Raw genomic sequence first — 24,624 nt, forward strand, 5'->3', positions numbered from 1 at the left:
CGCTGCCAAAGGCTCTCCTTTGAGAGAGGGAAGCTGGGCTTAGCACAGGATCTAGCGGCTCTGCTGCCTTTAACCTCTGGCAGCCCTGCGCCCGCCTGCTGTGCCAGGGCTCTGTGGTGGCCCTGGCCTCCCAGGGGATGAGACACCTCCTTGATGATCAGCATGGAGCTTGTCATGCCAGGGAGGGCTCCAGCACCGCAGGAGCACCGAGGTCGGGGTGCACGGGCACTGCTGCACTCAGGGGCTGCTCGTGGGGTCTTGGGTTTGCTCCCCCGCAAAAGCCCTGTCCCAGCCATCCTGCTGCTCCGCACAGGAGGAACGAAAGAGAGGGAGGAGAAATAACTCAATCTAGGGCTGAAAAGTGCCTTAACTTAATTTCAGTGGGTCACGGACATAATCAAATCAGCCCCATGCACTGGAATATCGTCTCTGTGTTTCCACAAGATGGATAATTGTGCTCTGAAAACCAGCCCTTGGTACTCAGCAGGAAAATCTGCTGCGGGGGTGAGAGGGGAACAGGGGCTGGGCTGGCTGCTTATGCTGACCAGGGCCCCGTTGTGCCAGTGGCCTCGTGCCGTGGTGTCCCCATGGTCTCACGTGCCCAGGTGCACTGCCATGCCCACAGTGCCGGGCTGTGCCACGGGCAGGGCTGGGGACCGCGGTGCACCGCTCCGGCTCTGCAGGGAGTGACACGCAGGTGAGTGGTGTCCCAGTGGGAGGACGCCCGGCAGCGAGCGGCGGTGCCGGCACAGCGCGGGGCGAGCCGCGGCTCCGTGTGGAGCGCGGTGCCAGATCCCAGCCTTCGGGAACATTCAGTGATGGATTAAATGCAATCTGACTACCACTGTGGGAGGTTGGAGAGAATTACTTCATACAAATGCACTTCGGAAAGTATTTAGAGTCAAATTTTCAAAAGCCCCTGAACGATTTAGGAGCCAAAATCCCATTTTCCAAAGTCACTTAAATGAGCAAGGAAAGATCAGTAAAGAAAACACACCAGCCAGCCAGGGCCGGGGGGGCGGCTGCGGTGGCCACGGGCACAGCACCGCGGGGCAGTCGGTCACAAGGTGCCGGGTCAGGCAGCGGCACAATCGGCCACCGCAGCCTTCACCTGGGAGACAAGAGGATGCCTTGGCCTCCAAAAGCATCCCCTGCATTTGTGCTCCCCCAGCAACCATGGGGATGCTGTGCCCACTGCTGGCACCAATACTCCAAGCACGGATCCTGCCAGGGCAGGAGGGGTCCCCGGCGGTAACGGGAAAAGGCAGAGCTGCAGCTGGGAACCGCGCAGCTCCTTCCCTCACCCCACAACCGCTGCAGCTCCTCAAAGCATCTCTGGTTCCCCGTTCAGCATCCTAATGAACCGCAAGGGCAGCTGGGACCCTCTGAGGCAGCGGCCACAGAGACTCGACCCCCCCAAAGAGTAAATCCCAAAGCAATTAGCTTTGCAAGCTCCGGCCAGGCTGGTGGAGGTTCCACATTCCTCGGTGGCTATAAAGCTCTTTACTGGGATTGTTTTTCTGCGAAAGCCCTGCCCGGGTACACATGGCCACGGCTCCGGCTCCCAGCGCCTTTGGTGCATGTCATTAAAAAAACACTCTCAGCACGTTGACTTTGCTAGAGCTAAAAAGAAGTGGGTTTATACACTTCCCCTGATAGAAAGCATAAAGGATCTGAGACAGAATTCTTGCTCCAGGATCCTTTACAATTCCTGGAGGACATTTTTGGAAAGGGAAGGGTTGTATTTACTTTGGCAGCTGTGGCTGCTCCTATATACATACACATGGAAAAACTGCACTCACCTAACATTTCCACGGCTCCCTTTTCGGCAGAGCCAGCCCAGGTGGGAGCTGGTGGCTCGAGACCGCTATTTGGAAATGGCACAGAGAAGCCAAAGGTGGCTCCGGAGGCTGTTGGCCCCTGCTGGGCAAGTGCTTGGCCAGAGAAAGCTGGTTCCACCCCTTGGACATGGGGCTCATGTCCTGTCAGGGCATATGAGGAGATGGCGAAACGCGGCTCCCCAGGGAACAGCAGCGCTTGCCAGCGTGAAATCAGCTGCAAAACACGCTCTTCTCCCGGTTTCACCTGATCCAAACCAGCTCCTCGAGGCAGCAGCTCGATGGGAGCACTGGGGGAGATTTGGCAGCCCCAGGGCTCACCGTGGGCACAAACAGAGCCAGGCATCATCCCCATGTGCCCAACGTGCCCCCCGCCACCCTCCTGCCCAGGTGCCTCTCCCTGTGCTTTTCCATGGCCACTGTGATTAATTCACTGACAGTGAGTTGGGAATAAATCCCCTCATTGGCACGTTGTAAATTAGTCACGTACTGGAGACGCTCATTCCAGCCCACCATAAACACCCCTGGCTACGAGCTGGTAAATCTGCCTCCAGAGCCGAGGGGGAGCAGGGTCCCTGGGTCCCGGGTGCTGCTCCGTCCCGGGGTGACCCCTGGATGGGGGGTGGCTCAGGAGAGGAGCTGTCGGGAGCAGGTTTGTCCAGCTGCTATCACTGCCCAGTTTGCATCCCTCCTCCCCACACCATTCCCGCACCAGTGCTGCAGTCTGCACACTGCTCCATGGGCGCCGGGGACCCATCCCACGGGACGAGGGTCCTGCAGGTCCCGTGACCCACCTGGAGCATGCAGCAGCATGAGAGGCGGTTTGCTGCTGCTGGTGCTCTGCTGTGCTGCTGAAACATTTATGCAGTAAACTAGCTGTAAAAGAGAAAAAAAAATAATGTTTTATTATCCACCAAACAGCTGCTGCTTCGTTTTATGGGGGTCATTCTCCGAGGAGGTCCGGCCGGCGGAGCAGAGGCACAAAGCTCAGGTCCTGGTGGGCTCCAGGCTCCTGGCACCCCCCAGCTCGGCTCCCACCCCCAGCCCCAGGCTGGGCGCTCAGGGTCGGGCAGCCACAGTGGGGCACAGCCCAGGGAAGTGCACTTGTTGCTTTATGATTTTTATCCGCCACGCTATTGTCGGGGCTGTCAGCAGGTCGCTCTGGGGAAAGGGCCATGCTCAATGGGTGCCAGCACGGGGCTGCATCCTGCGGCACCCCGAGAACCGGCTGCCAGGCCAGACAGTGCGTGAGCAGCTCCGGAGGGCAGGGCAGGGGAGCGGGGGCCTGGGCTGGTTCCCAGCGCCTTCCCCAGCAGGGAAGCGGGGGCACAGCGCAGGAAGCCGGGCGCCCGGGGAGGTGGCATTGCCGGGCAGGCAGGGCTGCAGGATGCAGATGCCAGCCCGGCGTGCCAGGGGCCGGGGCTGCTGCAGCCCCCAGCACCGCACGGAGCCTGTCCCCCACCCAGAGAGTCAGCTGTGGGGCTGGGGGTCCCCGAGCATGGCCGGGGAATGGGGTCCCCATGGCAAGAGTGAGCACCGACAGGGACAGGTGACTGTAGGGACATGGCAGCCCTTGTCTCTGGTGCTCCCCTTCCTCCTTCTCCGTCACTTGTGCCCCTTTGCCTGTGCTGGTGGGAACCACGGGGGCACAGCTTGGGGACCCCCAGGCATGTGCCAGCACCGGGGGGTGCGGGAGCTGTGCCGCACCACGACCAGCCTGAGAGCTCCCGGCAGCTCCAGCCCTCTATGAAATAATTTGTTATTTTAGTTGTAAAACAGTAAGTGGCCCCTTTCCAGGCGGCGCAAGGGAAACGCCAAACGAGCCCCACTCCGGTAATGACTGAACCATTCAGCCAGCGGGCAGGGATGGGCAGGGGAGTGGGCGCCCACCTCCCCCTCACCGCCCTGGCCAGGCTGCCAGAAGGACCGAGGTAATGACTAATTACCCAATTACCGGGGCTGCCACCTCTCTGAGCAGCTTTTGTCCCAGGTGAGCGTGCCGAGGCCATGTGTACATGTGCAGGGCAGTGGCACAGAGAGTGGGAATGCTCACCACCGTGGGCAACCCAAGGGGCAAATACTGGGCACTGGGGAGAAAGAGGAGGAGGTTTAACCCTTTCCATGCCCAGGGGTAAAATCCCCCTCCACATCGGCGCATGAAGGCTGGTGTCAGGGGGTGGGACAAGGCTCTGGGGGTGCCGTGCTGGCCAGGGCAGGGTGCAGGCAGAGCAATCATGGGCAGGGTACAGGCAGAGCACAGCTGGGGCTGGGGCACAGCTGGGGCTGACAGCTCTCCTCAGCTGGGGGCTATGTGGGGAGCCAAAGGCCCACCCTAGAGCTCTTTGCATGGTTCAGGCTGCTGCTGAGCAAGGTGGGGATACTGCTGCTGGGGTCTCTCCTTGGGCTGCTGGGGGTTCTTTGCCTGTTTCTCTGCAGGGCTGTCGTGATGCTGCCTTCCAGCCCGGCTCAGAGCTGGTGCCTAGCGCAGGAGCAGCCCTGGGCTCCCGCAGGCAGGCAGGGCTGAGCCTGGGCTGGGCAGCGGCCGCAGCAGCATCGCGCTCTGCCCTCAGCAGGGGATCCAGCATGCTGGAAAACCCTCGAGGCCCCTGTCCCGGGAGGGACCCCCACCCCGTTCACAAAGCCAGGTGCTCTGCCGTGACCCCCAACTTTGAGCAAGGTGACGCAACAGCCAGCGCAGCTTGGCTTTTATCCCAGCCCAAAACCAACACGGAGACTTTTCTGCAGACACTTGGGGCCAGGTGGGGGAAGTGTGGGGTGGAGAAGGGTCTTTTCCTTCATCTGCTCTTACAACAATAAAGCTGAGAGCCTGCCAGCTTGTTTGAGGGCAGGCTGCCCCAAGCAGGACACCGTGCCAGCTGGGGCTCTGCTGAGGCATCTGCCTGTGCCTGCTGCGGGATGTGCAGGGCTGAGCCTCGCCCAATTAACGTAAGTTAGTTAATGTGGACTTTCTGCTGCTACCCCCTGACACCTGTCCTTAATCCGTTGCAGACACAGAGATGTGGCTGCTGCTGCCCTTGGCTCTGGGGCTGGACAGACCCATGGACACAGGTGGGTGCTGGCGGCGGTTTTGGGCACGTTCGCTTCATCCTCTGTTTGCTGGGGGGACTGGAGCAGCTGGAAACTTTGGGCCAGGGTGAGACGGAGCCCCTTGTGATGCTGGGGTGGACGAACGGCCAGGTCCAGCCATGCCATGGCGCACCTGAAGCCCCAATGGCGTTGCTGTGGGCAGGCGTGGGTGCTGATCACTTCTTGGCGTCTTCCTTGGCCCCAGGAATGGCAAGACTTGAAATGTCCCCTCCTGTCATTGCGAGCAGGAGCCCCGGGGCGCTGCAGGGCCCTGCTCAGGGATCTTGTCCCCCTCCAGCAGAAACAGGGCTGGCTCTGTGTACTGGGTACAAAGGACCAGTGGAGGAGCGTTTCCTTGGGGCTGTTCCCTGGGGTCCCGCAGCGATGCCAGGGCATCCCTCTAGGAGTCTGGCAGTGCCGCAAACGCTCCCGGGCTGCACAGCAACACCCCTCCCCGCTGTCAGGTTTTAGAGTCGAGTCCTCAAAAATGCAAAAAATGCAATGGGAATCAAGGTTGGCCTGAAGATTTTTGATCTTTTCGCAATTGCTGCAGTATTGCTGTAAGTACATCCAGATGGCTGCAGACCACACAGAGGCAGCGCGTCCCGCTGCCGCCAGCACGGCCACCTCCGGGTCACCTCGTCCCACCTCACCTGCGGTGCTCGGGGACCTCAGGGGCCTTTGGGACGTGCCAAGGGGCAACGCTCAAGGATGTGGCAGATCGAGCTATGTGTCATTAGGTTTCACCCTAACAGGTGACTGCATAGTGACCTGTCCCTTGGTGCTGGTGGCTTGTTGCGCAGCTCTGAGGGATGCTGCCCAGGTTCATAACTGGGGCGAGGATGCAACCGCACACAAAGCCTTGCTAAATGTAACAGGGAGCTGAGCATAGGGTCACTGAAACTACAGATCAGCTGCTGGGAAGTGATGCTAAACTGTGTCCCCAAACCACTGGCTCTGTCCCCTTGGCTGTGGTGTGATGAGCTCCTCAGTACGACAGGTCTCAGCCTGGCTCTGGGAGCTGGTTTGCTGTTTATTTGGCCTGGGCATTGTTCTTGCTGAAACTTCAAACCAAAGGGAAAAGGGTCGGTGTGATTTGTGACAGGTTAGCGGCTGTGTTGCAGACCTGGGCTTGTTTTGGTGTTTCTCCTGATCTCAGAGCTGGGGATGGAGGGTGCGATGGCTGCCTGGTCTGGCTGATGCAGCAGCGTGCTTACCCAGAGCTCCATCCCCAGGGAATAAACCCGTGGTGGCTTTGTCGAAGAACAAGAGCATTTCTAGGAGACCAGAATTTCCTTTCCCAAAAGCCAGTTCCCATTAAGGAAAACATGTTTTGACCAAAAACTGACGCCCAGTTCTCTTCTCTATGGTCTAGCCCGGAGCAGAAGATAAAGCGCTGGTGCTGCAAGCCGGGTGCCTTACCCGCTCCGGTGCTCCCCAGCGCAGCTGAGCCCATGGGGGGCGAGGGGCTGCCCCCCACCAGCCAGCATCACCCCAAACCCCCCGACTGCCGGCACAGGGCTCACGTGGTACCTGGCAGGGATGTTCCTGGCACTCAGCATGTTCCTCCCCACCATCCAGGGGAAGGTCGTGGTCCTATCCCCGCTCCCCCATCACCTCTGGTCCCAGCTGAGCACCGGGGGCCGGTGGCCGTGCTCTCCCTCCCCTCCACTGCCCACCAAACCGAGGAAGTCGCAACCGCAGAGCTCTTGAAAGCATTTTTTTGGTGGAGACCACCGGTACTGAGAGATTAAAATTGCTGTTGTTTCTTCCATTACTCAGCTTTCCTGAATTATGGGGTGTAATACTCGGGGAGTGGGAATAATTAGGGGAGAACAATGGCAGACTTGAAGGCTTAAATGCGCCTGTGTGGTACTCCCAGCCCGGCCAGCCTGCTGTCACATCTCTCTAGGCCTCCATTTTCCACAGCCTGTGCCAAGCCCTTTCCACTCCGGGTACCCACTCCTCGGCTTCCTCATTCCTTGGGCTCTGCTCCCCAGCCCGGCTGCCCAGGTTAACGCTCCATTCCCCGGCACCCGCGGCACGGGACCTGCACCCTGCCCGGCCAGGATGCTGCAGCCTGGGGATGCAGGAGAGCAGGGGATGCAGGAGCCCAGGGGATGCTGGAGAGAGGGGCACGGGGATGCTGCAGCCCAGGGCAGCCCTGCTGCCTCTTTGCTCCCTCCAGGCTCCTCTGCGCCGGACAGGCAGAGGTCCCACCGGGTTGTTTCGGTTCTCTGTGCTCGAGGAAGCTGCTGGGTTTTTCTCCTCCATGGGGGATGTCCCTCCGGCTCCTCGGTGGCATCTTGCTCAAGTGCCTTCCCAGCAATGGCTCGCCGCTGCGGGACCGGGGGAGCAATAACGCTGCGGCCGGGGAGCTTGGGCAAGAGGCCGCGGTGCTGGCGCTGGCCCTGGGGCAGCCGCTGGCTCCAGCTGGGGCACGGGGATGGCCCTGGGGAGCTCCCTGCCCGGCGCTGGGATGGGGATGTGGAGCCACAGCCCGGAGCAGAGCCGGCCCTGTGCTCAGCAACTTCTCTCTGAGCTGTTGGATGTCAGCGCTAGCGCTAATTAAAATAAAATCAATATTTTTTTGCTGAAAAAAGAGACATTGTTCTGGTGAACACTTTCGCCAAGTGAGCTCCCCCGTCTCCACTGCCCGCGCGTGATGGGCAGGGAGAAGCCAACGGGATCCCAGGGCTGAGATGAACGTCTGGGGCTTTGATTCGTTCGGGCATGGGATTGGTTTTAAACTTTCAAATCATTATGCTCCTCTCTCCATTAACTGAACCACTTGGAAAACTCGACTGCGGCCAATTCCTGGCCATCCAGGCACCTGGTTCTGTCCTGCTCGTGACAAGCTGCTCGCCACAGTGGGGACAGGGTCGGGGATGTGACCTGGGGGACCCTTGGAAATCTTGTACCTTTTGCAGAAAGTCGGAAAGGCTGGGCTGGTGCTCCTCTGCTCTCCACAGGGTCTTTGTTTCTGGCTTCAGTGTTCAGTGTGTAAAAGGGCTGCATGGGCTGTATCCCACCCTGCGGGACCCCAGCGCCGTTCTGGATGGAGCCCGGCCCCGCAGGGGCTGTGTCCCCGTGCCGCATCCCACACTGCCGGGCACAGAGCACGGCTTTGGAGGGGACGGGGATGCTGCTGTGGGACCAGAGCAGCTGTGGTTTTAATTGTTGGGGTTTTGTTGTGCGAAGCGGAATGAGAAAGCGAGAGCAGCAAAAGCACAGGGAGAAAGGTGGAAAGGATGGTCACACCGTCACCCAGGGCTGTTCCCATCACAGTTTGGCATGATCTGTTGTTGCATATGGAACTGAAGCACCGTGAGCACGGACCTGGATGGGTGCGGAGGGAAGGAGCATACAGAGATGAGCTGCGGCCAGTCTGTGTCTGGGAACGGGGATGTTTCTGCATTTCCATCGCCCAGCGCTTTAACAGAATCCTTCAGTGCGGAGCTGACTTTCAAAGGGCTGGACCAGCTCTGCAGCCGGGCAGAGCAAGGGAGGAGGGTGCCTGTCCCACTTAGGAAACACAAAACAATACAAGAGGAACAATGGAGCCTCCTTCCCTTCACCCAAAATATCAAATGCCGCCAAAATGTGGCAGAGTTCCAAGCAGCTCTGCTGGGGCAGCTCTCGTGTGCTGCAGCCAAGCAGCAGACACCTCCTCCTCTTCCTCGGCCCTGGCAAGGGATGCTGCAGGAGCATCACCAAACGGCTGCCCTGACCTGGCACTGCTGCCAGTGGGCAGTCCCGGCTTCGGAAACCATGTTTGGGCCAGGGCAGTGGCTGTGCAGCGTGGCTGTGCCTTGGGGAAGGGTTTTGCAAGCTGCCTGGATCAGCTGAACATGCTTTGCAGCCTGGGAAGGTTTATAAAAGCATCCATGCACCCAAATTTGTCACGACTCTTATCAGGCAGAGAACACATTCATGTGGTGTCGAGTGTGGGGAGATACTCAGCTGGGTTTGCCAGAGCTGGCAGCCCTGATGTGGGGACAGGTCTGTTCCCCACCCCAAGCATCCTCACCTGGCCCCGGTGCTGCTGGTGGTCAACAGCTCTTCAATGTGGGGCTGGAGCACCCCGAGGGGCTGGGGCTGAGCATCCCGGGCGTGTGGGGCTCTGGGGGGGCCGTTTGTTGAGCTGTGAGCGGGTGGTGCCAGCCTGTCCCGAGGAGCTGCCGTCCCTGGCGCACAAGCCCTGGTGGGTGAAACATCCTCTGCACAGCCTCAGCAAGCACCCGGCACCCCGGCCAAGCACATCTGGCTGAAAGCTGTGGGAGCTGCCCCGGCAATGAGGACACCGGTCCGGAAACGCTCCCTCCCGGAGAGATTCCCCCGTCCCGGCTCCTCTCCCGGCACCGTCCCTGCCCCTCAGTGGGTGCTGGGCCAGGGGGCCTGCAAAGGGACAAAGGGACGGTGCCCAGGGCTGCCACCCGCTCACAGTTTAGGTGGCAGGAGCAGGTGCTTCCCACTGGTGAGGGGAGAAGATGCTGTGGGCAGACACGAGGGTGTGAGCAACTGGGAGCAGGAGCACTGTGGGGGTGAACAGGTTTATCCCTCAAGCTAGACCCTGGCAAGTCACACGTGGGGCTCAGGTCCCACCAGTGTGCACCCTCAGGACAGCAGACAAAGCCCCACTGTCCCGTGGAAGGAACCAGTGCTGGAGGAAGGCGAGGGCTGGAGAAGCTCTTTCCACCCACCACGGGCACCGCGGCAGCTAAAGCTGCTGCAACGCGTTGCTCTGGGAGCCCAGGATGGGGTTGGGATGCGGCACCGTGGCTGGAACCCCGGTCTGGGCAATGTAGAGTCCCTCTGCTGCCGTCAAGGTGGGGCCAGGCTGGCCGGGCACCCAGTATAGGTGGGGGGTCACCCCATGCACCACCAGGTTCTGCAGCATCGCTCCCACCCCATGTCCCCCCCTTGACTTGTCGCTATTGTCATCTCCAATATCGCACGGAGATATGAAAGGCTGGAAGTCGCCTCTTTCCCTGCCAGGTTCAATCGCTCCCCAGGAATGTCTATTATTCCCACAAGTCAACTTTCCCCTGCGCGGTATGTGTCCAGGGGTCAGGCCTGGCGCCACATGAAAGCAGAGGGTATTCAATAACCTCGAGCCGTGGAAAGGCTGGAGTCCAACTCCAACCATGTTGGCTTTATTGATGCAGCATGCCTTTCCCCATTTGTTTCCCATAAACAGCACATGGTAATATTTAGTAGGTCTCAAACAGAGCTTTTTGCATATTCTCCCTTGTCTACAATGAGCTGCTCGGTAGTAGACAGTTTTAATTTACTTAATGCAATTTTTGCTTTTTGTTCTTCCAAAGGGTCTGGGCTGGTTTTGGCTCAGTTGCCCCAGCAAATGACTGCACAGCACTGTCACTCCTAGGGGGCAGCAGTGGGACCTGCTCCCCGTGGGGACACACGTTCCCTTGGTCACCAAAGGAGGGGAAAGGCTCCGATGTGAGCTGAGCATTGCAAAATAACCCCTTTTAGTTGCAGCTTCAGCAAGGACATGGGGCCTCCCTCCCCCAGGGACACAGAGCCCGTCCCAGGAGCCAGGGGGTGTCAGAGCTGTTTGGGGACATTCTGTGGGGACGAGCTTGGCTCTTGCTGCCAGCCTGGCACGTGATGCTCACCAGCTCCAGCCAAAGAGAAAACGCCACTTCACTGCAAAAGCCGCTGCTTCCCCATCCTCTGCCTTGCGCTGGGGTAGCAAGTCCCTGCTCGTGTCAACGCACAGGGCAGCAAAAGGCCAGTCCCCAACCAGACATCGCCGGCTGCTGTCCCAGCGCGGCCCGTCAGCCCCGAGTCCCACCATGCGCTGAATGTGGGGCACGTTTCCCTCAGGCTTTCACCCGCGCCGGGAGCCGCATTCCTGGTGCAGCGCTGCCGTCGCCCTGCCAGCCCGCGCAGCCGCTGCTCGTGCCAGCACCCACGTCACCGAACAAAAAAAGGCAAGAGGAAATCAAAGAGTTGACACCGGGATTCCTTTAATGCAATTGCTTTTAAAACGCAGCCTTAGGATGACTTATAATGGTCAAGAATGAGAAACAACAGACCTTTTTCACCTCTGCAATGTGACCGCGCGGCACCTCTGCCTGCAAAACCCACCAGCCACCGCGGTTCCTCCGGTGTTCCCCGGCTGCTTCGGCAGCAGCTCTGCCCCTTCACAGGACACATCACACGGGGCACCCAAACCCACCAAAGGGACTTATTTGGGTGAAAGAAAGGGACGGTGTGAGCTATGCAGCGTTCCGATGAGCAACATTTACCCGGAGAACCTAAACAAGCGGCAGCTTTCTCTCTTTCACTTCACACTCCGGCACAAACCTACAAAGGTACTCGAGTCCCGGCTCCGGGGAAGACAGCAAGAGCCGTCGGCTCTAAGCTCCTGATCATCTCTGCAGGTCTGAGCCTTCATGCTATGTAAAGTGATCTGAGAAACAACGTCTGGCTGCATTTTCTGGCTGAATGGGATGGCAGAGGAAGTTGATTTTCCAGCATCTTGCTTTTTGAGATACATTACTTGGCGTATTTATTTTACAGAGCAGCAGGTGCTACAGCCTGCCGCAGCCTGCCAACTCCAGTAACGGGAAATTCTGTTGCAGCCTAAACATCTGTGAGAACACCCCCAGCACCACCTCCACGCTGCGCAGCGTTTACACACCCTAACGGAACAGACTCGACTTACTGAAACGCATTTAACACCTCCCAGGCGTTACTCTGAGCTCTGTTTCTCATTCCGTGGACTCGCCCCGTGGCCGTACACGCTGTAGAACACCGATGGTATTTTATCCGCTCTTTCCTTCTCTCCACTTCAAATATTTACTGCTGCTCCTTTGCGATTTAATGGTCTCTTCCAAGAGGGGAGTCGTGAGGCTGCTGGGGAAGAGAATCTGCGGAAAGGCGCAGGGCGCTGGGACCTCGGGAATCCGCCGGTGCTGTGCGATGCCGCTGCTCTCCAGCAAAAAGAGCCTCCCCAAATAGGCACCAGCGCTCAAATCGCCCTCCCAAGCCACCCCTGTGTATCAAGCTTGTATTTTACGAGCAACTTCAGAATCAAATGCGGGAAGCCAGTTTGGTCTACAGAAATACTACATGAATGAATCTTAAACACCTCTCCTTAAGGACAGCATTGAAATCAGTGGGGTCTCATAGCTTGGTCTCCAATTCTAGTGATAAAAGAAAAATTCAGATTTGAAGAGACGGGAGCTCTTCTGGAGTTTGAGCAGTAGATCTTGCACAAGCAAATGTCACAATTAGAAACTGAGTGTTGAAAGAGTCCCCAGGGGAATACGAAAAAGACATCACCTTATGAAAAAGCTTCAGAATGAACCTGTGAAATAAACAGCAACCGGACAATCGTCTTCTACAGAAGATGGAAATAACAATAGAAGAATATAATAACATCTTAGTGAGTCAGTCTGCATGTACAGGGGCACTAGATCCCTATAGATCTGTGAGGAAAGCTAATGGCCAAACCCAGCTGGTCCCCTCCAGTCCCAAAGGGAGAAACAATTCACTCTTCACCAGCAGGAAGATTGTCTTCGATCCGCCTGATGAACTTCATTCTGATTTCCGTGACGCTGTCACCCTTCAGCGTGTCCTGGACGAACTTCACATCGACAGCCATCTGAACCTGGGCGAGGGAAGAGGAAAGAGCTGTTATTCCCCTTTTAACAGAATCAGCTGAAGGACTCTGAGGGCGACAGGCAATGGGGAAGCTCTGATTTTCATGATTACATCCTCCTCGCACACAGATATTCCTGTATCTATCCCGCTGGAAGAGCGACGTGGGCTCACCATTTCCAAGGCGCCTCGCAGCACTCCACACAGCAGGTTGGAATAGATGAGAGACGAGTGGTTGTCCGGGAGCTCAACAAAGTCCACCAAGGGGTTATTCTCCAAGATCAGGGAGAATTCATCACCTCCAGGACTCCAGTTGGTGATGCTCGGAGTGATGCCCAGGTACATCTTAAATGCTATCTGGTATGTCAAGCAGAGTAAGAACAAGAACGCATCCCATGAAGCAACAGCACAGCTTTGATCTTTGCAAAATTACAAAGGGTTCTGCAAACACCGCTCCTTTCTCCCAGCTCCCACCAGTCAGCAGTAGTCAGGCACCTAATTCTCTCTTTTTCTCCCCCAAAATCTCAGTCAAACTCTCAGAACAGCCCCGTGAGCAGCAAACCATGACAAAACCCTTTGAGAATTACCTTTGCAATGACATCCGCTGTTTCACGGAAATCGTGGCATCTTCCCACGTTGGACCGGGCCAGGAAGTCTTCGATGAGCCGAACGCCGATGTTGTAACCCCTGTGAACGTACCAAAGAGCAATGAATACAGAGGGGGATGAGCACAGCTTTCAAAAGACAGCTCATGCTTATAAAAGAAGACAGTGGAGGAGGAAAAAGAAATAATCTGAGAAATATCAGTATTAAAATTCACCCTACAAGGCTCCAGAGCAGCAGATTCACTTACATTTTGTCAAGCTGCTTGTTGACGTCCTCGTCGTTCTCGTAGTCCTTGCACAGCTGGGTGACCAGCGCGCCGTACGTCAGCGTGAAGAGCTCCGAGTTCTGCACAGAGGCAAAAGGGATTCAGCACAAGGCAAAGAGCAAACCGAGCACTGCTGCATCTGTCCAGAGCTGCTTCCATTGGCACGGAGCGGGGACAGAAACCTGCTGGCCCAAAGGAATTTGCTGCTTAAGAAGGAGAATCCCAGCCCGTATTTTGGCAAAGCAGCTTCGCTCTCCTTGGAAAGTGGAATCCTCTCCAACCAGGAAGGACCGAGCGCTTTCTTTCTGTCCCTCTCTCCGCACACACAGCAAGAAGCTGCTCACACTCTGTAGCCATTCTTAGCAACTCTCATCAGCTGCCAATTAGCATCTCTCTGCTTTAACGAGGACATCCCCAGTTACCTGGAATGACACCTCCAGGTCACTTGGTGTGCCACTGGCCACAATGCGCAGTTGCCAGGGACCTGAATTCACCTCAACCACTGACCTCGAGGTGCAGAGTGGCCCAAGTGTGTTCTCTGTGCTTCATTGATACACTGCAAACGAGCGACACTTGTCAGGCTCCATTTCTGGTCCTTTCAACAGGACAAAAAGCACTTCTCCATTCACAGATGTGTCCCTAGAAAGTTCTCCAGGCAGAGGATTCGCGCCCTGCATTACAATCAGCGCTCAGACCCCGCAGAGGAACGGCACATCTGCTGCTTTCTGTGCCTGGCTCGGGTCGGAGTTACTTGGCTTCCCTCTGCACAGCTGATTTGCAGAAAACATGGAGGGAAGAGTCTCCTCTCGCAGCCACCACCTCCACCGAGCCCCAGCCTGAAGTCAACACATGTTTTCTGGGGAGCTGTTATGCCAAACCTGTGATTAACGTGGTCACTAATGGCTGCGGAACAACAATCTACAATCGGCTTTAGCTTTTCACGGAACATGAAGGAGGTGTTTTCAGGAACAACGAAACCACCATAATTTATTTCTGCTTTCAGTTTTAGCATTCAGAAACGTTACAGAGAGTCTAAGCTCAGATTAAAAGCCTATCACCTACCATGAGATGCATAGATGCAGAAGGTGAAATGAATGGCAAATACCAGTACTACAGAATGAGAGCAGGAGGCAGGAAGGAAGGGAAAAGAGACAACATACATCAGAGTTAAGTGACAGCACCCATCACACTTCATTCCGAGCAAGTTTACACAAAGCCAAGACAAACACGGGGAGGAACCACTCCCAAACAGCAGCATTCAACAAATACAAATTGGGTTTGTTAGAAGACAGAGGGAATTCCGCCTTGTCCTAATTCATGAGGTCAACAGCAACGAGCTACCGAAAGGCTTTAAACACGTGGGAAGAACCAGTCAGGCTCCTTGGGGCTTTTGACCAATTTCACATCTAAAGAATTGACCCATTCTCTGGGGTTTTTTTACTTACAATTCTGCTTTTTTCTTGGAAAGACAAAGGTTGTGCAAGCTCACATCATTCAAGAGCGAAAGACAAGGCAGAAGTCTCCTTCAGCTCAACAGGCAGAGAGTTTAACATGCAAAAAAAAGCTATTTTTGAGGATTTCAGTCATTTTAGTAAAGAAAGGACTTGGCAGCTGGGGAGAGTGAGGGGAATGGATGGAGGAAACCCAGCTGCTCCCAGCCCAGGACAGTGACTGGGAAATGAAGCCGTGACCTCCCATTATCAGCCCAAAAGTCTGCAAAGCCAGCGCTGGCCATCGTTATTGCTGCTACTTGGGGAACTTTAAAGCGTTATAACAAAGCAAACTTCTAAATCGGTATTTGTAAACAAACTGTTCATTTTCAGTCCATCTAATGGAATTAAAATGCCCTGTACTTTTCCCACTATCGATACTTTTTTGTCTTCCAGACTAGTGTATAGCCTCAACACTATAGCACCATTCTGTGGCTAAAAGATGTCAGAATACTAATGAAGTGATACGAATTTGTTAAATAAAAGTCACTGTATGGAAGGAGTTGAATCCCTCGCGGTGCAGGGGGGAAGCAGGAGCCACCGCTCAGCCCAAACCAGCCCATCCGCACGGCCAAGCGGGGCGAGAAAACAGTTTTATCTTTATTATTTGCTTTCAAGTACTGACATAGCACCAAAAATGAATGAATGCGATCAGTCTGAACCCAGGCCGAGGCCGCAGTTCTGCGGTTTGGTTCTTCATCCCTTTCCTCGGTTCAGCCGGGCTGATAACGCGGGATCGGGTGAGAGGGACGCGAGAGAAGCTTCGCGTCCTGACGGTGAACTCCCGCGGCCCGGCCCGCTCCCCACGCCCGGCCCCGCCCGCCCCGCGCCGCCCAGAGCTCCGGCAGAGCCGCCGCGGGCCCGGACGCCCCAGGCCGAACCGACCGCGGGAAGGGGCGGCCGGTGTCCCCCTGCAGCGCCCCGGGAGCGCGGGCGGTGCTGGCGGAGGGGCCGGTCCCGCCGATCCCACCCGTGACGAGGCGGCAGCGCGGCCCAGCGGCGGGCGGGCACGGGCGGGCCCGGGGCCTCCGCCTGCCAGCTCGGGCCGGCGCCTCCTCCGGCACCCCCCGCCCCGGGCCCGCGCCCTGCGATCGGCGGGCCCCGCCCGGCCGCTCCGGCTCCGCGGCGCCGCCGTTACCATTTTCTTGCTCTCGGTGCCGCGGCCGGCCTGGCGCGACATCCTGCCCGGCGCGCTGCTCCCCGGCCCCGCCGCCTCCCGCACCGCGCCGCGGGGCACCACGGGACTCGCAGTCCGCGCCGCGCTGCCCGCGCCGCCGCGCCCGCTCCGCCGAACTACAAGCCCCAGAGCGCACCGCGGCCGCCCCAGTGCGCATGTGCGCGCGAATGACAGCGAGGGCGGGGCCGCGCGTCCCGGCGTGCCTGCGTCACGTGACGGGGAGGCGCCTACAAATCCCGGAGGGCGAAGCGTGTCACCTGACCGCCGCTCCCGGTAGGTGGGGCTACGCGGGGCGGGAACACGCGTGCGCGGACACACGTGCGTGTCGCCAGGGGGCGCGCCCGCCGCACGGGCTGGTCTCCCCGACCGGTACCGGCGCCGGGGCCGCCGTGAGCGCTTCTCCCGGTCCTCGCTTCCCCCGGGAGGCCACCGGGAGCGGCGTCTCAAAGCGAGGGTTCGGCCGTGGGGAGGGTTCCCGAACCGGCGGGTTCTGCCGCCGCATCGGCCCCGCGCTGCCCTTTCCTGCCCAGTCCCGGTTCCCGGGGCAGCAACGACTGAGCCCCCGGCCCCCCAGTCAGTGCGACCGGCAGCGCACCGGGCTCTGCTCCCCGCTGGGCGCTGCCTCGCGGTGGTTGGTTTATTTGGTTTCTCTGTTGTAGGCACGTCGCTGAGCCAGCTCCGGTTGCTGCCCCGCTATGCGGCAGGGGCTCCGTGCCCGGTCGAGAATGTGCTCTGAGCGCAGGGGAAGCCATTACCGGGACCCCCACGCCAGCTACTCGGGAATCCAGCAGCTGGGCCATCGCCGTCACCGCCGAGCGGCAGCGCTGGGAGCTTAGGGGCCGGCCAGGCTCCCGCTGGCTGCAGCCGTCCTGCTGCCATCTCCTTACATGGCTGCAACCCCTGCTCGCTGCGCTGTGAGCCCCTAGGCCTGATACCAGAATTTGGTGAAGCTGATCCAGGCTGGGGACCCGCCAGCATCACTTCCATCCCTGGCAGGAGCAGGACACGATGCCAGCGAGAGGCTGAGTTATCTGTGCTCTCCCATGTCCCAGCCCTAAAGCTCAGGGGAGCAGCCTGCAAGTGCCAGTGCGCAAATGGCTGTTTTATGCTCTCCTCTCACCTCCTGTGCGTGTCCCAGCTGCGAAGCTACATCCAGGCAATGGCACATGGTGCACAGCCCTGTGGTCATGATGCTGGAGGGGGCACGAGCCCCCTGAGCGGGGGTGTGAGCTCACCCACGTGCTGTTGCAGCAGGTAACGGGCCCGGGCTGCCCAGTGCCAGGCCAAACCCCGGCTGCCACCACATGCTTTGTCTTATGGGAGTGACCGTGTGAAAAAGCCACAGAGCAAACATGGCCACGTGCCTGGCGGCTTCCCGAGCTGCACGTGCTGCTCCGGGACGCACAGCGCTGGCCCTCGCTGGCTGGGGAGTCACCTGGCCAGGTGCCGGGACACGTGCCAGCTCCAGCCACAGCCCCGCCGGCATCCTCACACCGGAGCCACCGCCCAGCCCTGCGCTGTGTCCCCAGGCTGCACATGTGGGACTAGGGCAGCACGGCTGCAGGGACAAAGAGCCTCAGCCCCAGGCACTGAGAGTGTCACCATGGCCACCGCGGCTGCTCCTGTGTGTGGGTGCCCACTGGAGGTACCAGGTCTCCCATCACCACATGGGTCCCTGTCCCATCCTGCTGAACTGGCTGAACACCGAGGGGCACACAGGGGACCTGTGCTGGCACTAGGCTCTGTGGCTCTCGTTAAAGCACAGCGTGCTAACAAAGGACCTTCCCCTTGTTGCCCTGGGTCTCAGATCCTGGACAAGGAGCAGCGATGGGGCAACTTCTGTCCCCAGCCCCAAGTGGGAACTGCGTCCCCTGGCCCTGCCAGCCCCGCTGCAGCCAGGGTGATCCCGGGAGCCGGTTTGGCTGCACCGAGCAGTTCTGCCACTTCCCACTCACAGCCGTGCCCACGCCGGGAGGTCCCAGGGTTGAGAACCAAAACTCTGCGACCTCCCCCCGCAGGGAGCCCGGGGACGGGAGCTGGGGCCCGGCCGCACGGTGCTCCGGTGCCGCCGCTTTTCCCCCGGGACAGCGGGGAGCGCGGCTGGGGCCCCGCAGCGCCCCGGCACCGGGATCGCCCGCCCCGCCCCGTCCGGTGGGCTCAGGATCGAGCCCCGCCCCGCTGCGCGCATCGCCCGTGGCCGCGGAGCGGGGGGCCGGGACGCCAGCCGTGCCATGCCGAGCCGGGCCGGGCCGGGAGCGGCGGGGCCGGGGCTGGCGGGGCTCCGGGCCGCCGCCGTGCTGCTGTGCGCGGCGCTGGGACCCGCCTGCCCGCAGCCCTTCCCATTCCAGGACCCGACGCTGCCCTGGTCCCGCCGCCTGGACGACCTGCTGGGCAGGCTGAGCCCCGCCGAGATGGTGCTGCAGGTGAGGGGCGGCGGGGGTGGCCCCGGGACCCCCCCGGGACCCCCCGCTCAGCAGCGCCGCTGGCCCGCAGGTGGCGAGGGGAGGAGCGATGGGGAACGGCCCCGCGCCCCCCATCCCGCGGCTGGGGATCGGGCCCTACAACTGGAACACCGAATGCCTGCGGGGCGATGCGGAGGCTCCTGGCTGGGCCACGGCTTTTCCTCAGGCGCTGGGGCTTGCTGCCACCTTCAGGTACCAGCACTGGCACCCCACAGGGTGCGGGACACGGACCTCCACATCCCCTGACACCCCCGTGCTTCACCCTGCAGCCCTGAGCTCATTTACCGGGTGGCCAACGCCACTGCCACCGAGGTGCGAGCCAAGCACAACGACTTCACCACCTCCGGCCGCTACGATGACCACACAGGGCTCAGCTGCTTCAGCCCCGTCCTGAATATCATGAGGCACCCGCTGTGGGGCAGGAACCAGGTGCCAGCACGGGGGAGTGTCCCTGGGCCAGGATCAGGTCATGCAGCACCGTGGCTGACCGGCTGGAGGGTGGCAGCAGCTCCCTGGGGTGCTGGCTGCAGGGGTGGGGGTCCCAGCAGTGACTCGTTGGCGCCTCGGCCAGGAGACCTACGGGGAGGACCCGTTCCTGAGCGGGGAGCTGGCCCGCAGCTTCGTGCAGGGGCTGCAGGGCCAGCACCCCCGCTACATCAAGGCCAGTGCCGGCTGCAAGCACTTCAGCGTGCACGGGGGCCCTGAGAACATCCCTGTCTCCAGGCTCAGCTTTGATGCCAAGGTGAGCGCCGTGGGGTGTCGTGGGGCCGCGGGACAGCAGGTGGCTCTCAGGGCACTGACCTCTCTGCTGTGACGCTTGCAGGTGCTGGAGCGGGACTGGCACACAACCTTCCTGCCCCAGTTCCAGGCGTGCGTGCGTGCCGGCTCCTACAGCTTCATGTGCAGCTACAACAGGTACCGAGCATGGCGGTGGCTACGCCGCCCGCGGGGTGGCTGGTGCCCGGCTGGCCAGGCTGCCCCATCCGCTCTCCAACAGGATCAACGGTGTTCCTGCCTGCGCCAACAAGAAGCTGTTGACGGACATCCTGCGTGGCGAGTGGGGGTTTGAGGGTTACGTGGTGAGCGACGAGGGGGCCCTGGAGCTCATCATGCTGGGGCACCACTACACGCGCACCTTCCTGGAGACGGCGGTCGGTGAGCTCATGGGACGGGCACAGGGTCCCCACGAACCGTACAGGCATGACGGGTGGTTTCCCTTCTCTCTGGCGCGGCAGCCTCCATGGACTCTGGCTGCAACCTGGAGCTTTCCTACGGCATGAGGAAGAACGTCTTCATGCACATCCCCCAGGCTCTGGCCATGGGCAACATCACGCTGCAGGTGAGCTGGGGGCAGCAGGGCCAGGGCTGCCCCCGCCAAGCACAGCCGAGGTGTCAGTGTTGGGGTCTTTGCAGATGCTGCGTGACCGGGTCCGGCCCCTTTTCTACACACGGATGCGTTTGGGGGAGTTCGACCCCCCAGCTATGAATCCCTACAGCACCCTGGACCTGAGCGTCGTGCAGAGCCCCGAACATCGCAACCTCTCGCTGGAAGCTGCTGTCAAGAGCTTCGTGCTGCTGAAGAACGTGCAGGGGACGCTGCCCCTCCGGGCCCGAGACCTGCGTGGCCAGCGCCTTGTGGTGAGTACCGTACACAGAGGTGGGCAGGGGACACGGTGACCCGGGAGTGCCCACCCTCACCCCTCTGCCCTCCGCAGGTGGTGGGTCCCTTCGCTGACAACCCCCGAGTGCTGTTTGGGGACTATGCGCCAGTGCCAGAGCCGCGGTACATCTACACTCCCCGGTGAGACAGCGCGGTGCTTCCGTCCATCCCGCGGTCCTGGGCACTGCCCAGGGCTACTGTTGGAGCCACTCGACCCTTCGCTGGGGACTGGGGCAAGTTGGGGTGTCCCCAAGGTGCCCGTACCCTGGGGCTCAGCAGCCCCTGTGCTCTCTGCTCTCGCCTGCTGCAGGAGGGGGCTGGAGACACTGGCAGCCAACGTCAGCGTGGCGGCGGGCTGCCGGGAGCCGCGGTGCCATTCGTACTCGCAGGCAGACGTGGTGGGGGCGGTGAGGGCAGCCGATGTGGTGGTGGTCTGCCTGGGGACAGGTAGGTGGGAGTGGGAAGGGTCCTCATCCATCCTCCCTCATCCATCCACGATGCTCTGGTGGGTGCAAGGGGCTGTCCCCTGCCTGTCCCCACGCAGGGATAGATGTGGAGACTGAAGGGAAGGACCGGAGTGACCTGTCCCTGCCAGGCCACCAGCTGGAGCTGCTGCAGGACGCGGTGCAGGCAGGTAGGGGCTCTGTGGGGCTCAGCTCCACCAGCACCTGGGAGCTGGCTGGGGTCCTAGGGGTCAGGGCCAGCCCAGAGGGGTGGTGATGGGCTGGGGCTCAGGGCCACAACTCCCCCAGGTGTTCCCCATCCACAGAGCCCCCCTGAGCTGTCTGAGCAGCGCTGGTGAGGGGTTCTTGGTGACGACTGTGTCCCTGCAGCCGCCGGGCGCCCCGTCATCCTGCTGCTGTTCAACGCGGGGCCCCTGGATGTGAGCTGGGCGCAGACGCACGAGGGCGTGGGGGCCATCCTGGCATGCTTCTTCCCTGCGCAGGCCACCGGCCTCGCCATCGCCAGGGTGCTGCTGGGCGAGGCAGGGGCCAACCCGGCTGGCAGGCTACCGGCCACGTGGCCCGCGGGCATGCAGCAGGTAAGGCCAGGGCAGCTGGCAGCACCCGGAGCCCTTCCCTGCCTCAGTGGCCGCGGGAGCCGCAGGACATGGGGCTGATGCTTGGCTGTGCCCACCCAGCCCGCTCCACATCCTGCAGGTGCCACCGATGGAGAGCTACACCATGGAGGGGCGGACATACCGGTACTATGGGCAGGAGCCCCCACTGTACCCCTTTGGGTACGGGCTGTCCTACACCACCTTCCAGTACCGGGACCTGGTGCTGAGCCCCCCGGCGCTGCCCATCTGTGCCAACCTCTCCGTGTCCGTGGTGCTGCAGAACACAGGGCAGCGGGACGGCGAGGAGGTGATGTGGCTGTGGGGGTGTGGGTGCAACCAGGGTCCCCCCCTGCCATGGGGACAGCAGGGGAGTCCTGTTGGTGCTGACTCCCATCTTTCCGGGCAGGTGGTGCAGCTGTACCTGCGGTGGGAGCAGTCGTCCGTGCCGGTGCCCCGCTGGCAGCTGGTGGCTTTCCGCCGCGTGGCTGTGCCGGCCGGCCGAGAGACCAAGCTGTTCTTCCAGGTGACAGCGGAGCAGCGCGCCGTCTGGGCACAGGGCTGGCACCTGGAGCCTGGTGCCTTCACCCTCTTTGCCGGCGGGCAGCAGCCGGGCCAGCAGACGCGGGTGCCCTCAGAGGTGCTGAGCGCATGGTTCAGCGTCACCGGTGCAGCCCGGCCTCTGCGCGGGTGCTAGAGGTGGGGGTGACGGTGGAAGGGAAGGGGTGCGCGGTGGCTGCATGCGCTGCGGGGAGCGCGGTGGTTCGCCTCGCAATAAAGTGCCGGGTGCTGCTCCGCAGTGGCTGTGTCACCGGGCTGGCTCGCCTGCCATGGGGCCCAGGCCTGCCCACCCTCCTGGGGATAAGGCAGCACTGCTGGTCCCCTGCCCCCAGCACGGGAATGCGCTGGAGCAGCCCAGCAGCTATAAATAGAGCGGGAGCCACAGGCGTCACTGGCCCGCACACGTGGAGCTTGAGTGGGGTGTGGGGCTGCAGCAGATGGGGACAAGGGCAAAAGCCCTGGGCAGGGCAGTGCTGTCCATCCATGGGGAGGCACCCAGCCCTTGGGCTGAGGGGACAGGGGGGAGACCCATGTGCACCCCGGTGTACACGAGTGCTGCTGCGTCTGCTCCCCTGACGTCACCCCAGGGTCCCCTCCTGCCGCCAGCGCTCGGGGTTTGAGAGCCGCCTGCCCAGGACGGTGCTCAGCCCCTTGGCAGGAGCCGCAGGGACCCCTCTGTCCCTCCCTGCCCTGGGACAGGGATCTGGCAGCGATGCTGGCAGGGGATGTGGGGAGCTCAAAGTCAGCAGTAGCTCCAGCCCTTTGGGGCTGGGGCTGCCCAGGCCTGACACCATGACATCAGGCACTAATTACAGATGCGGCCTGGGATAATTACAGAGCAGGCAAGGGCTGTGGCAGGACGGGGCAGGGCAGGGCTGAGCCCATCGCTGGCCTCTTTGTCACCTGCCCCCATGGGGAATCGTCCTCCAGCAGCAGGGCTTTGCGGCTGGCCATGATGCCGGCCCCCATGGCAAGATATTTGGGGGCTGGTGGCTGCCTCAGTGTGTCACCGGTGATGGGCTGGTACCGCACCCCTGAGCTCTGGGGCAGGATGCATGGACAGATTATCACCCCCAGCTTCCTGCTGGGTCACTGTCCCATGGCTAGTGGGGGTCAGCTGGAGCATTTTGAGAGGATGGGGTTCAGATCAGCCCTCCTGGCCATGGTACCGTGCTCAGTGCTGGCCCTGCGTGGACACTGAAACTGCCCACGTGGAGCCTGGGGCAGGGGCAAAGTCCTGGGGATGGAGGAGGGAGGTGTGGGGCAGAGGGGTGGGGAGCAGGTAGGATGAGATGTCCCCCGCGGTACTTTGCCCAGAGATGTCGGCAGGGTTTGTTTGCCGTCCTCATCCCTTTGAACTCAGCCTCCTGCAGTGCCGGCTCGTGCTGGCGGGGCAGTGGGACTTTTGGGGTGCTCGGCCCCCGTTGGCTCCCCCGCAGCATTTGGGTGAGGTACTGGGCAGACTGCAGGGGTTAGAGCCACAGCTGAGCCCCAACCCACTGGGTGCAGCCCCCTCCCGTGGCCATGGCGGCGTTGCCCCGTGTGCGAGGGGCTGAGGAGCGCGGGGAGCTCTGGGCGCGCAGCTGCTGGTGCCGGGCAGCATGATCATCATGAGCTCATCGGATTTTCCATCAGTGCGGGAAGGCGGCTGTTCTCAGGAACCCCGACGCGGTGAGGCTCTGCCTGCAGCAGAACGATCGATCGATGCTCTGTGTGTTGTATAAGCCCATCGACTTGGGCTGGCAGGAGCCCCCAGCATCACTGCCCGCACTGGGGGTGCTGCAGGAGCAGCCACCCTGCAGTGGCACAGAATGGGGCCACCTCATCTGCAGGGGAGCCCGCTCCCCTTCCCCTGAGTCAGAGGAACACGCTTCTGCAGGAGAGGGCTGGGATTTCAGGAAACCTGTTTGCCTGGTAGGCGAGGGAGAAGGGGTGTCAGGGGATCTCCTGGCCCTGCGGTGACATCATCCCATAACCAGGCATCTCTGATGGGTGCTGCTGGAGCATACAGACACCCGTGCCCAGGGTGCGTTTGCTCCAGGATGCTGCATGGGGCAGGGACCGCAGCCACTCTCCTGGCCCACCCCTGTTTCTTACAAGGCCAAGAGGAGTTTCATCCCCCAACAGGGCTGAGCCAAGGCCTCTGCCCCTACCCGGGGAGTGGGGGAGGCCTATTGTTATCTGCCTGTTATCGAGGCAGGGTGGGATGTGTGGGAGCGAAACCCTCGCCCCAGCAATGGGGGTGGCTGCTGATGGTGACTAAGGCTCACGTGTGTTGGGTGGGTGGTGGGGAAAGCAGCTGCGAGGCCTCACGAGCAGCCGAGGTGGGGCTCTGGGACGGGAAATCAATGTCTCTTTGGGGTGTCTGGAAATTGGGCAGCTGATCTGAGCGGTGCCGGCTGTGGCTCTGGCTGCAGGGCCATCAGGGGGTGTCTGCTGCAGGGCAGGCACCTTGCAGGTGACCAAAACCTCGTGAAATGTGGGGAGAGGGAAGGGTGGGTGCAAGCCCCAAAATGTGGGCAAGGAGAGGCTGGCAGGCAAGGCTGGGGGATGCTGGGCATGGCAGGGGTGGGCAGCAGGGCAGGCTTGAGGCCGGGGTGATGGGCGTGGGATCCCACCCTGGCTGCGGGAGGGTGACCAAGACCCCGGAGCTGGAGCTCGCGTTTGGGGCAGGGGAGAGGCGAGCCCGGGCAGAGCATCCTCTGCCCGCCCGCTCCCCCCAGCTCGGGCCCGCGGGGCCGGGCGGGATGCGCAGCCGGGGCCGGGGCGGGGAGCGCCGAGCGTCCTCC

At 60.9% G+C, this 24,624-nt stretch overlaps 2 protein-coding genes across 2 annotated transcripts; one reads left to right on the forward strand and one right to left on the reverse strand.

Moving 5' to 3' along the window:
* Nucleotides 1-10,907: 10,907 nt before the first annotated feature.
* On the reverse strand, nucleotides 10,908-16,191 carry TRAPPC3 (trafficking protein particle complex subunit 3). The gene is made up of 5 exons (XM_080357554.1): nucleotides 16,057-16,191; nucleotides 13,411-13,508; nucleotides 13,145-13,244; nucleotides 12,732-12,914; nucleotides 10,908-12,567 (listed from the first exon to the last, which is right to left on the reverse strand). The coding sequence occupies exons 1-5, from the start codon at nucleotides 16,096-16,098 to the stop codon at nucleotides 12,448-12,450; spliced, it is 543 nt and encodes a 180-aa protein (XP_080213680.1). The 5' UTR covers nucleotides 16,099-16,191; the 3' UTR covers nucleotides 10,908-12,447.
* Nucleotides 16,192-18,326: 2,135 nt separating this feature from the next.
* On the forward strand, nucleotides 18,327-21,971 carry LOC308048450 (uncharacterized protein; the record flags this gene model as incomplete). The annotated part of the gene is made up of 14 exons (XM_080357608.1): nucleotides 18,327-18,518; nucleotides 18,589-18,749; nucleotides 18,827-18,986; nucleotides 19,129-19,299; nucleotides 19,381-19,472; nucleotides 19,555-19,712; nucleotides 19,793-19,896; nucleotides 19,971-20,195; nucleotides 20,273-20,358; nucleotides 20,528-20,664; nucleotides 20,762-20,851; nucleotides 21,051-21,259; nucleotides 21,378-21,584; nucleotides 21,684-21,971. 14 exons carry the CDS (start codon nucleotides 18,327-18,329, stop codon nucleotides 21,969-21,971), a joined length of 2,280 nt encoding a protein of 759 aa, XP_080213734.1.
* Between the last annotated feature and the right edge of the window lie 2,653 nt (nucleotides 21,972-24,624).

Source organism: Nesoenas mayeri (genome assembly GCF_963082525.1).
Source record: "Nesoenas mayeri genome assembly, chromosome: 21".
NCBI lineage: Eukaryota > Metazoa > Chordata > Aves > Columbiformes > Columbidae > Nesoenas > Nesoenas mayeri.